This window comes from Bombina bombina, chromosome 3, assembly GCF_027579735.1.
Source record: "Bombina bombina isolate aBomBom1 chromosome 3, aBomBom1.pri, whole genome shotgun sequence".
Lineage (NCBI taxonomy): Eukaryota > Metazoa > Chordata > Amphibia > Anura > Bombinatoridae > Bombina > Bombina bombina.
Genome location: NC_069501.1, coordinates 622823208 through 622837149, shown reverse-complemented (window position 1 = coordinate 622837149; position 13942 = coordinate 622823208). Strand labels below are relative to the sequence as shown.

The following is a 13942-nucleotide window of genomic DNA, read 5'->3' as shown; positions in this document are numbered from 1 at the left end:
CAATCATTATACCATATTATAATTGCATGGCAAGACATACGACGCAGAGTAGATAGTGACCCCCATTTTTCAGATCTACTCCCTATTAGAGGTGACCCACGTTTTCCGCCCGGTATTAGCAGTCAAGTATTTAGGAAATGGGCCACAGTAGGACTTATTTATATAACACAACTTAGAGAACCTAATCTACAGAGTATAATGCCATTTGAGAGTCTTAAAGAGTCTTATAATGTACAGAATGTGGACTTTTTTGCATACCTCCAAGTGAGACATTGGTTCTTTAAAGCTATGGAAGATAATAAGCTTCCATGGACCCATCCAGGAGTGAAAATGGGGTTAGCATTATTTAAGGCAGGTAAACGCTCCATTAAATATTGGTATAATATGATCATTACTAAGACAGGGGAACTAAATATTGCCCAGATTTGTTCAAAATGGCAAACAACGATTGTAGATCTAAAAAGGGAACAAGTAAAACAAAGCATAACTCTCTTGGACGAGGCCGCACTCGCGGCAAGCTGGCGAGAAATGCATATAAAACTTCTACATAGAATATACTTTACGCCTGCTAAAATAAATAAATGGTCGACACAAGGTCTAAGGGTATGTCCACGTTGCTCTTTAGCTGATGCTGACTTAACCCATATGTTTTGGAGCTGCCCAAAAATTAACCAGTTTTGGAAACGGGTACAATTTGGGTTAAATAAGATGACAGCCACAAATCACATATTAGAATTACAACACATAATTTTCCTACTGGATACATCAGATAGATTGGTAAATAGAGCTTTCTGTAATACGGTAATTCTGGGTGGAAGATATCTCATCCTTAAAAATTGGCACCAAAAAAATTCACCGACTATAAACAATTTAACATTTTTATTACAAAGGCAATATACAATAGAACAATTTGATAATGCAATTAACTCTGAACAGCAGCAAAATAGATTTAATTTAAAGTGGTTAGATTTTGTTAAACACTATAAAAACACCAATATACAGAATCAGTTATTATCACCATTAGAGAATATAAGTTAAGATGCAAACCCCCTTTCTTTTTTTTTTTTCTTTTTTTTTTTCTTTCTTCTTTTTCTCTCTTCCTCCCTCCTTTGCCCCCCCTAGAAAAATTTAAAAGCTAAAAACCTTTCCTTGAAGCCGGTCAGGAATTTGACAATTAATTTGTAGGTGGCTCCACCTTTCTCAATAATTTAAAGGTTGAAATTACTTAAAATTTACACTGGACTACTCGAATTTATCATTTATTACTGTAAAGATTTGTCTTTTTTTTAGGCTTACAACAATGAGTTAGGGTAAATCTCGTGTTAATGACTATTGTGATAAAGGAAGAAAAGTTAAATATCTAATATTTGAAAAGGTTATGATTTTGTTTTCATGTATATTTTATCTGTATGTCTGCTTCATGTTTTCTGGTTCCAAATGACATAAGTGTACCATTGATTATGTAACTTTTTGTTTTTCCCTTTTCTTTCTTATTTCTGTATATTCTTTTTTTGACCTTTAATAACAATAAAAAACATTATATTAAAAGCTTTTTCTGCATCTATAGCTATTAGAGCTGCATCCTCATTTAGATCATGCAGATTATCAGATTGGTTTTTGAAATATTCAATGATGATGCATGCTTTTTGTATATTTACAACAGAGCTTCGGCCATTCATAAAACCCACCTGATTGGGATGTATAATATTACCAAAGATTCTTTTTAATCTTTCCACCACTTTTATTGCTAGAATTTTATAGTCTACATTTAGTAGGGAGATTGGTCTATAAGCGTCTAGCCTTTCGGGGTCCTTACCTTTTTTGAATATCATAATTGTAATTGCTTTAGTAAACCTCCTTGACATTAGACTATTATCTATATAATAAAAGTTATATAATTTTGTTAGGTGTGGTACAATTTCTTTCTTTAATATTTTGTAAAATTCAGCGGACAGTTGGTCCGGCCCAGGTGCTTTGTTTAAGTTAATCTTATTGATAGTTATTTCTACTTCCTCTTCTGTGATAGGTTGATTGATATTTTCAGATTCTTCTAATGATATTTTAGGAGTAACTATAGAATCCCAAAACAATTTCTTATTAGAATTATGTATCTCACGAGCACTATAAAATTTACGGAATGTTTGATAAAAGATCTCATTAATTTCTATTGAATCATGTGTGTAGGTGTCCCCTACTCTTATTGTAGATATTGTATTCAGGTTTTTTTCAGACTTAACTAATCTCGCTAAATAACTACCTGTTTTATTCCCAAATTTCATATACTTTGCTTTAATTTTAAGATCCTCTCTAATAGATTCTTGTGTATAGAATACATCTCTTTCTTGTTTTGCCTGAATATATCTGGACCAGTTACTCTTGGAAGAACACTGAAGATATCTATTATACATATTAGTCAATTGATTGGTCAATTGTTTCTCCTTTCTCTTTCTTTTTTTTTCTTTAAATGTGGCCATGTAACTTATTATTTCTCCCCTTAATACAGCTTTGGCTGTTTCCCATAAGATTTCAGCCCTGTCCCTATACTCTCTATTCAAATTAAGGAAAATATTCCATTTTTTTTTTCAACATAGCTACAAAGGATGCATTTTTCAGCATGTATTTAGGAAAATAAAAAGAATTCCTCTTAAGACCTCTTGTTTTTGTGCCATCCGGAATAATTTCTAGAGTAATAGGGGCATGGTCAGAGACTAAAAAATCCTTTATATCTGCCTTAAGATCTTCTTTTAGGAGGGAATCAGCTACCAAAAAATAATAAATCCTAGAGAGTGATAATAGAGATTTAGACAAACATGTACATTTTTTATAATCCGGATATTGTAGTCTCCAGATATCGAAAACTTTAAGGCCTAGATTACGAGTTGTGCGTTAGCCTTAAAAAGCAGCATTAAGAGGTCCTAATGCTGCTTTTTAACGCCTGCTGGTATTACGAGTCTTGCAGGTACAGGTGTACCGCTCACTTTTTTGGCCAGACTCGGAAATACCGTAAATTCTCTTACATCAATTGCATATCCTATATATTTTCAATGGGACTTGCATAGTGCCGGTATTACAAGTCTGACCAAAAGTGAGCGTTAAACCCTCTCCTGTCAAGCCTGGTACCGCATTGAAAAGTCAGTAGTTAAGAGTTTTACACTACAAGGCCGTAGCATAAAACTCTTAACTAAAGTGCTAAAAAGTACACTAACACCCATAAACTACCTATTAACCCCTAAACCGAGGCCCCCCCACATTGCAAACTTTAAAATAAATATTTTAACCCCTAATCTGCCGAACCGGACATCGCCGCCACTATAATAAATATATTAACCCCTAAATCTCTGCACTCCTGCATCACAAACACTATTTAAATATTATTAACCCCTAATCTGCCGGCCCTAACATCGCTGTCACCTACCTACATTTATTAACCCCTTATCTGCCGCTCCCTACGTCGCCACCACTATACTAAAGTTAATAACCCCTAAAGCTAAGTCTAACCCTAACACCCCCTAACTAAAATATAATTAAAATAAATCTAAATAAAACCTACTATTAATAACTAAATAATTCCTATTTAAAACTAAATACTTACCTATAAAATAAACCCTAAGCTAGCTACAATATAACTAATAGTTACATTGTAGCTATCTTAGGGTTTAGTTTTATTTTACAGGGAACTTTGTATTCATACAATAGTTATTAAATAGTTATTAACTATTTAATAACTACCTTGTTAAAATAAAGACAAATTTACCTGTAAAATAAAACCTAACCTAAGTTACAATTACACCTAACACTACACTACAATTAAATTAATGACCTTAATTAAATACAATTCATTACAATTAAATAAAATTATCTAAAGTACAAAAAAACACACTAAATTACAGAAGATAATAAACAAATTACAAGATTTTTTAAACTAATTACACCTAATGTAATCCCCCTAACAAAATAAAAAAGCCCCCCCCCCCAAATAAAAAGCCCTACTCTACACTAAATTACAAATAGCCCTTAAAAGAGCCTTTTGCGGGGCATTGCCCCAAAGTAATCAGCTCTTTTACCTGAAAAAAATTACAATTCCCCCCAACATTAAAACCCACCACCCACACAACCAACCCTACTCTAAAACCCACCCAATACCCCCTTAAAAAAACCTAACACTAACCCCCTGAAGATCACCTTACCGGGAGACGTCTTCACCCAACTGGGCCGAAGTCCTCAACGAAACCGGGAGAAGTCTCCATCCAAGCCGGGCGAAGTGGTCCTCCAGACGGGCAGAAGTCTTCATCCAGACGGCATCTTCTATCTTCATCCATCTGGCGCAGAGCGGGTCCATCTTCAAGACATCAGACGCGGAGCATCCTCTTCAAACGATGGCTAAACACAGAATGAAGGTTCCTTTAAATGACGTCATCCAAGATGGCGTCCCTTCAATTCCGATTGGCTGATAGAATTCTATCAGCCAATCGGAATTAAGGTAGAAAAAATCCTATTGGCTGATGCAATCAGCCAATAGGATTGAAGTTCAATCCTATTGGCTGATCCAATCAGCCAATAGGATTGAGCTGGCATTCTATTGGCTGTTCCAATCATCAGCAACATATCAGCGCTGGTATTGAGGTGAGAAGTTGAGCAAAATTTTGCTCTTCGCTCACTCTTTTGCGTTTAACGCCGGGTTTGTAAAAACCCGTAATACCAGCGCTGTCTGTAAGTGAGCAGTGAGCATAAACTGCTCGTTAGCACCACACAGCTTCTAACGCAAAATCTTAATCTCGGCGTAAGTGTTTTTTTAAATATGTTTGTTCTCTTGGTATTCTTAGTTGAAAGCTAAACCTAGGAGGTTCATATGGTAATTTCTTAGACCTTGAAGGCTTTCTAAATGCATTTTGATAGTTTTTCACCTCTAGAGGGCATTAGTTCACGTGTTTCATATCATATATAATGTCACTTGCATTGAAGTTCCATTTTAGGGCGGCGACCATATGAAGAGGATGCTCCACGTCGGATGGATGAAGATAGAAAATGCCGTCTTGATGAAGACTTCTTGCCGTCTGGATGAGGACTTCTCCGGATGGATTAAGATCAAAGAGGCCGCCTGGATGAAGACTTCTTGCCGGCTGGATGGATCCTTCAAACGGGACTTCAATTACTGCAAGTGGATCATCGTGGGTTAGTGTTACGTTTATTTAAGGGTTTTTTGGGTGGGTTTCATTTTTAGATTAGGGTCTGTGCATATAAAAGAGCTAAATGCCCTTTTAAGGGCAATACCCATACTCATACAAATGCCCTTTTCAGGGCAATGGGGATCTTAGGTTATTTTTCAGGGCAATGGGGATCTTAGATTATTTTTATTTGGGGGGGTTGGTTGGTTGGTGGGTTTTACTGTTGGGAGGTGTTTGTATTTACAGGTAAAAGAGCTGATTTCTTTGGGGCAATGCCCCACAAAAGGCCCTTTGGTAGTTTATTGTAGGCTAGGGTTTTTTTTATTTTGGGGGGCTTTTTTTTGATAGGGCTATTAGATTAGGTGTAATTCTTTTTTATTTTTGATAATTTGTTTCTTATTTTTGGTAATTTAGTGTTTAGTTTAGCTGTATTTTATTTTTGTTAAAGTTAGGGAAGGTTAGGTTTAGGGTTAGGTTTAGGGGTTAATATAGTTTAATTTAGCTTGTTGCGATGTGGGGGGCTGGCGGTTTAATGGTTAATAGGTTTATTTTGTTAATAATTGTAAATTTAATTTAGCTATATTTTTATTATGTTAAAGTTAGTGGGTGTCAGGGTTAGGTTTAGGGATAGGGTTACGTTAGGGTAAGGGTTACGTTAGGGATAGGTTTAGGGGTTAATGGATTTATTTAGTGGTAGTGATGTGGGAGGCCAGAGGTTTAGGAGTTAATAACTTTAGTATAGTGGCGGCGACATCAGGAGTGGCAGATTAGGGGTTAATAACATTATTTAGGTGGCGGCGATGTTGGAGGCAGCAGATTAGGGGTTAATAACTGTAGGCAGGCATCAGTGATGTTGGGGGCAGCAGATTAGGGGTGTTTATGTGTTCATTGATGTCTATGGGGAAATAGTGCACGAGCACGTCAAAGCAGCGCTTGTATTTGGGTGCGGTATGGAGCTCAACACAACCATATCACCCGCACAAGCCTGCTTTTTTAAAACCTGTAATACCAGCACTATAGGGAGGTGAAATAACGGCTCTTTTGTGGCGGTCATTAAAATCCCTATTGCGCTCAAAACTCGTAATCTAGCTGTATGACATCTAAAAAGATTATGGTGAAATTACACAAGATATTAAAGCAAAGCAAAGAGAAAAAAGAAAAAAAGAAAAAGCTTTGCATGTGTCTGGATGTGTAGGAGAGACACATACATTGCAATAAATGCTAAAAAAAAACAGAATTTATGCTTACCTGATAAATTACTTTCTCCAACGGTGTGTCCGGTCCACGGCGTCATCCTTACTTGTGGGATATCTCTTCCCCAACAGGAAATGGCAAAGAGTCCCAGCAAAGCTGGCCATATAGTCCCTCCTAGGCTCCGCCCACCCCAGTCATTCGACCGACGGACAGGAGGAAATATATAGGAGAAACCATATGGTACCGTGGTGACTGTAGTTAGAGAAAATAATTCATCAGACCTGATTAAAAAACCAGGGCGGGCCGTGGACCGGACACACCGTTGGAGAAAGTAATTTATCAGGTAAGCATAAATTCTGTTTTCTCCAACATTGGTGTGTCCGGTCCACGGCGTCATCCTTACTTGTGGGAACCAATACCAAAGCTTTAGGACACGGATGAAGGGAGGGAGCAAATCAGGTTACCTAAACAGAAGGCACCACGGCTTGCAAAACCTTTCTCCCAAAAATAGCCTCCGAAGAAGCAAAAGTATCAAATTTGTAAAATTTGGCAAAAGTGTGCAGAGAAGACCAAGTCGCTGCCTTACATATCTGGTCAACAGAAGCCTCGTTCTTGAAGGCCCATGTGGAAGCCACAGCCCTAGTGGAGTGAGCTGTGATTCTTTCAGGAGGCTGCCGTCCGGCAGTCTCATAAGCCAATCGGATGATGCTTTTAAGCCAAAAGGAAAGAGAGGTAGAAGTCGCTTTTTGACCTCTCCTTTTACCAGAATAAACAACAAACAAAGAAGATGTTTGTCTGAAATCTTTTGTAGCCTCTAAATAGAATTTTAGAGCACGGACTACGTCCAAAATGTGTAACAAACGTTCCTTCTTTGAAACTGGATTCGGACATAAAGAAGGTACAACTATTTCCTGGTTAATATTTTTGTTAGAAACAACCTTTGGAAGAAAACCAGGCTTAGTACGCAAAACCACCTTATCTGCATGGAACACCAGATAGGGCGGAGAACACTGCAGAGCAGATAACTCTGAAACTCTTCTAGCAGAAGAAATTGCAACCAAAAACAAAACTTTCCAAGATAGTAACTTAATATCTATGGAATGTAAAGGTTCAAACGGAACCCCTTGAAGAACTGAAAGAACTAGATTTAGACTCCAGGGAGGAGTCAAAGGTCTGTAAACAGGCTTGATCCTAACCAGAGCCTGAACAAATGCTTGAACATCTGGCACAGCTGCCAGTCTTTTGTGTAGTAAGACAGATATACAGAGATCTGTCCCTTTAGAGAACTTGCAGATAATCCTTTCTCCAAACCTTCTTGTAGAAAGGAGAGAATCTTAGGAATTTTTATCTTATTCCATGGGAATCCTTTGGATTCACACCAACAGATATATCTTTTCCATATTTTATGGTAAATTTTTCTAGTTACCGGTTTTCTGGCCTGAACCAGAGTATCTATCACAGAATCTGAAAACCCACGCTTCGATATTTAAACACCAAAAAACTCTTAACCATCTCCGTGGAGATGTTGCCTGTGCAACGGCAAAGAGAATGACTGGGGTGGGCGGAGCCTAGGAGGGACTATATGGCCAGCTTTGCTGGGACTCTTTGCCATTTCCTGTTGGGGAAGAGATATCCCACAAGTAAGGATGACGCTGTGGACCGGACACACCAATGTTGGAGAAATAGTCCTCACTGATTTAGAGAGCGTCTTAGCTCATCCATCAGGGATCAGGCCCTTATTCATCATGTTTTATTTGCATATATTGTGTGATGATCTTTGAAACCTGCAATATGTTTATTTCTCTTGTTATATCCTGTACATATAATGCAAGCAGTTTTATCTATTCAGATGGAAGCATTTCTAATGGAAAGGAGCAAAAACAGTTTTTTCAATTTACAATTAAAAAACAAATAGAATAAGCTTATGTGACAAGGTAAAGTACTGATAAAAAAGAATTTATTGTGCTGGCACATGATAATGATATGCAGTAAGCGCTACATTAGAGCCAGATAGAGATGACTATGGGAGAACGATTAGATGGGATAAGTGTTAGTACAGGAAAAACTAACATCAATGGAAATAAAAGTATGGAGAGAGAGAGCAGGAACTGGAAGAATGTGAAAAAAAAGAGCACGGAAGGAAGTGAATGTGTGTAAAAGAATGCAAATAGTGAGTAATACAGAGAGCAAATAGTAAGTGATACAGAGAGCAAATAGTAAGTAATACAGAGAGCAAATAGTAAGTGATACAGAGAGCAAATAGTAAGTAATACAGAGAGCAAAGAGAATGAGATGGGGTGAAATATAACAGGTAAATAAAAAGAGCAAGAACAGGTAGATAAAGATATGAAGAGCAAGATGAAAGACATAAATAAGTGCAATATCAAAGTAAGGTGTATAGAACAGGGGCAGTAATAAAAGGACTGACAAAAAAGTGTTTCCACTGCAGTGGTTGTTCTCATATTAAAGGGATGGTAAACACCATGAGATTTTAAAGTGAAGGTCAATTCTGATGAAGCGGTGCCCAGTTTTTAATAATCTTATTAAAAACAAGGGCACTTTAATTCATCAAAATTGACATTTCACTCGTTTTCTTTAAATACTTACCTTTTAATCCTGACAGCCGCGGCAGCGCTTCCTCTACTCATCGCAAGCCGTCTTCGCAGGTCCAAAATGACGAATCCGGCTTCCTCCAATCACGGCGTGCCTCAGGCCAAGATTCCCCGGGGGGAGCCGTGATTGGAGGAAGCCGGATTCGTCACTTCTGAAGTATGAAGAGGCTTCTGACGGCCGGGGGAATCGCTGGAGCGGCTGTGAAGATTAAAGGGTAAGTATTTAAAGAAAACAAGTGAAATGTCAATTTTGATTAATTAAAGTGCCCTTGTTTTTAATAGGATTATTAAAAACCAGGCACCAATTCATCAGAATTGACCTTTACTTTAATATAAAATGTTTAGTTATGTATGATAACAACTTTGCAATATACGAATATACCATCATTATTTATTTTGCCACCTTTTCCTGTAATTCAATTTTCTGGACATGCACCTTGCAAACTTCTCAAGGATAACTTTGCTACATATATTTCCCTAACTAGCTTTAGCAGATAACAATAGCAACAACAAAAAATGCACTAACAATATGACAGTGACTAGCCTTATACTGTCTGCAGACTCAAGCCTGGATTGAGTCCACCAAATAAGGAAGGAGGTGGCTATGGAAAAAACTATTGCAGCAAACAAGATGTTAAGTTGTTTTAAAAATGTTTAGACTTGGCTGATAATTTATTCTATAGCAACACTACATAAATGTCTTGTAATTACAAAGTGTATTTTGTCCCTTTAATTCACATTTGACCATTCAGTTCTGAATAGTTGTGATACAAAATAAGGTATAAGAGGGTAAACTAGGCCAGGGCTGGACTGGGAATAAAAAGCAGCCCTGGAAAAATATGAAGACCAGCCCTATTTTCCGTTGAGTCGATAGAATGCACAAGCCCCATTTTCCTCAAAGGGGATTACTGGTACACTGCTTCCCCAATATTTTTTCAGACTTAAATTATATTACTTTGCTCCTATCCAGAGATGAGGGCTATCTGTAGTTCTGATGCATGTCTTCAGTTAGGCCCAGTAATCAGATCCTATGAGAGGATCTCTATTCCATGGAAGACGCTAGCGCCTTAATCATTAAAATTAGAGGCATTGAGGAAGGGTAACACTCTGCCTTGGTAACACCCCACTTACTGATATATTATTGTATATGTCTTTGGACTTGTACTATTGTTTTGGAGATGTTATCCTTCATGTTGTGATTGCTGTATCTGTTAACTGCCTCAATAAAAATATTTAATAAAAAAAAAAAAATTATATTACTTTGTATTAAATACAAATGTCAGATTGATGTTATATAGCAGCCCTACAACCCAATTGCATCCATTAATCACCCCTTTCAATTGTAGCTTTCCAGCCCCAGCTGCTGCAGCCCACCGGGAAATCTCCTGGTATCCTGGTAGGCCAATCCGGCCCTGAACTAGGCATTGTAGGGAAGAAAAATGTTTGAGCACCACCATGATCAGTTTGTCCATGTGTTATCTTCTCCTCAGATGTCTGTATGAAGTGCAGGACAGGACTCACTCCCTTTGGGTTTTTTTGAATGATAACAAGAAGCAACTGAAGCTACTAAACCCAATGTATGAACAGAACCCACTGGTCATCTGGCCATCCGTAGAACCACAGAGCTTGCAGCTGTGGGCAGGTGAGAATATGAGTAGCACATAGACTAGTGACAAACGTGACCATGAATGAAAAATGCATATTTAACAGGTTGTGAGAATATAAGGCCAAGGGTTGTTTTGCTGATAATGGAGTACATGTTCTCAGCTCTGTTTGTCTGCTGTTCTCCACAGGTTTCTTTCTCCAATACCTTCTACCCCATGAGCATACAATACTTGCCAGGAAGAGGATGGTTGAGATAATAAAAACGTCACAGGAGCCCCTTGATAACTCCCAGATAAGTCAGTCTTGATCTTGAAATAAGTTCATTCTATATGATGAATACAGTCTACAACAATTATGATGACCACTACAAATGTTTTGGGAAACTGTATTTAGGCTACAGATTCTAACATGTCACAGATTCTGGACCAATGCACAACTCATTCTAAAAAGGACAAATTAAAAGGGCATAAGAAATATATTCTGAATATTTGACAATACCAAATATTAAATCCAGTAAAACATCTTAAAATATTAATGGCATCTTATGTTGATTTGTTAGCACCCGACAAGCCAAGGTTTTGGGATAGGTCACAATGAGAGACGCTCTCTGTACAAACAGGGCTACTATTCTATCTTTCCAACCTAAAACACCCTGATGTATTCCAGAGCTATAAAGCATTTTAGAAGAAACTCAACTGGCATGGAAAAAAGGTGGGTCATAATAAAAAGTCTAAAGATTCTATACGAAAAAGTTTTGACAAAGTGAGGACATCTAGTCCTTTGATCTGATTGAAACAGAATATAAGTTTATCCATAGGGGCCGATTTATCAAGGGCCAAATGGCCCCTGATGCCCCTGTTTCTGAAGACCACTGCTCCATAACTTGTCCGCTGCCTCTGAGGCTGCGGTCTGCAATCCGCCCGATCCTATACAATCGGGTTGATTGAATCTGCAGGGGGTGGCATTGCCCAATTGGTTCACCAGAACTGCTTGTGCAGTGTTAAATGCTGACAGCGTATGCTGTTGGCATTTAGTGATGTCTGTTGGACATGATATGCTACAGCATATCATGTCGGACAGACAATGATAAATTGGCCCCATAGTATCTATATAATGCCATATCTGCCATCTAAGTGGTGGGAGATAACACTGGATCGGTGTGCAAAATGCCCTTTTGTCATGATCCGGTGTACATGTGCTCAGGACACAGACCCTCGGGACAGTGGTAGGGATTTGAAGACACCGACCCCTGACCCGGGGAAAAGTATCCTGGACGTGGATAGATGATATTCTGTGATTCATAGTTGCTAGAAGTTATTGTAGAATAAATGGAGAGTGCAACATTTGTATACAATATAATCTGGCTTCACTGTGACTTATAGTTAGTTAATAGGAGTAGCTGCAGGATTCAATGAGTGAAAAATATAGTAATGTGGAATGTTCATGCTTCAGTGTAAACTGGTAAAAGATTGACACTTAGATGCAAACTAAGGTTTGTTGCAGGTTCACAGTACATAATATTATATAAAGCTGTATGTCAGTATTAAGCACAGGTGATAAATAAGCTGCAAGTTTAGGCATTAATTACTGTTTGTGCATATATTGGAGAATCACATGAAAGATTTTAACTGAACACATAGATGCAGAGTTCTGAATATTTTAACATATTTGCAGCAGGATATTTCAGCAATGACAACTTGTAGCAGAGAAATAGTTATAAAGTTCTGAGTAAGATGCTGTTGTTGTAATTAGAGAGTGATGATAGCCAAAAGCATACTTGTGATTTATAATAAAGTTCAGAGTTTGTTAAGTAGCAGAGTCCAGGAAACAGAATGAAATTATTTGGATACTTGCGATTTGATGATTTTAAGCATTGGTAATAGAAAATGCTGTAACTTGAAATAGTTGGTAGTATTCATGCAGGAAACAGTCACAGACCTCTGTTGTTCAGGATCACAATTTCAAAGTTAATGCAAAGAACATTAGACCTGAGAAGGCTTAAAAAGAGGCTGAGGGAATCAGGTGCATGAATGATTAATCAGGCAGGCAGGCAAGCTGAATGTAAATACTGCCCAAAACCAGCAGTCAGGGAAGGAAGTCTTAAAGGGATAGTGACATTAGGCTGAGATATGTTACAGATCCCCCTCCTTAAAGGCGACCTCCAACAATTCCGGACTTCTACTAGCCTCTCTGGCTAATTTCACCTACCAGATCTCTTTCACCTCTCATAGGGGTTTTCCCCATCCAGGTACTTGATTTGCTTTTAACAACCTGCAGGATTGATTTGTAACTTAAAACAGTGTGCACTTGCTATGATATTGACATATTCAGTTCCTTATAACAAGCTTGTCCTAGAGATCAAACTATAACTTATGATCACTTACTATTATAATTGTTTGTACAACTAAACTCAATCTATAGTATATCTGACATGTCTGATAGTATAACGAAGGGTTACTGCATGAAATACACTGCTACATATATTCAGTGTTTCTAAAACACATGTGGTAGCAATAGTGTTTACTCACAATTTAACCTCACATAAATAATAGCTACCTGATTTATCTGTTGCTTGACACTATCTCTGTTGGTAGTTCATGTTATGCAACAGTAACTCAATTTTTGCTACAACCACTCATAACTTTAGTACATAGTTAAAGTCTCAGCAGCTGAGGTCCTAGACTCATTATATGATTTCTTATCTAACCACTTAGCAAACGTGACAGAACCTGACACCTTTATCCACCCTGACCCTTGTACATCATTTTTGTGGATGCTCTAAGATTAGGCAGTAATGGAAGAAATAGTTCTACTTAAACTCTAGTTGAATAAATTATGTAGGCCCTCTGTGACTCTTTATAGAGACTCTGTGTTGTTCTTGGTAGAAGGAAAGGACAGGGGGATACCACAAAAATCTATTAATATGGTTATTTTATTAGCTAGCAAATAGATGCTTTCTAGATGGCTAGATAAGAAACCTCCATCTAAGGGGCCGATTTATCAAGGACCGAATGGCCCCTGATGCCCTTGTAGCACATAGACTAGTGCCAAAAGTGACCATGGCCTCTAGTTATGAAAGTCTGGTGGACCTGCCAGACTTCGCTGAATACGGCAAGCAATACGCTCGCCGTATTCAGCAATGCACCAGCAGCTCACAAGAGCTGCTGGTGCAACGCCGCCCCTTGCTGACTCGCGGCCAATCGGCCGCCAGCAGGGGGGTGTCAATCAACCCGATCGTACTAGATCGGGTTGATTTGCGGCGATGTCTGATTTGCGGCGATGTCTGTCCGCCTGCTCGGAGCAGGCGGACAGGTTATGGAGCAGAGGTCTTTGTGACCGCTGCTTCATAACTGCTGTTTCTGGTGA

General features: G+C 38.2%; 1 protein-coding gene across 4 annotated transcripts in view; it reads left to right on the top strand.

Moving 5' to 3' along the window:
• LOC128651839 (myotubularin-related protein 9-like) overlaps positions 1-11111 on the top strand; it is a 158902-nt gene extending 147791 nt beyond the window's left edge. For all 4 annotated transcript variants that reach the window (XM_053704820.1, XM_053704822.1, XM_053704821.1 and 1 more), the window contains 2 exons: positions 10462-10613; positions 10765-11111. In XM_053704820.1, the coding sequence (XP_053560795.1) occupies positions 10462-10613; positions 10765-10883 (271 nt within the window). In that variant the 3' untranslated portion in view covers positions 10884-11111. The remainder of the gene's footprint in view (positions 1-10461; positions 10614-10764) is intronic.
• Positions 11112-13942: the final 2831 nt, after the last annotated feature.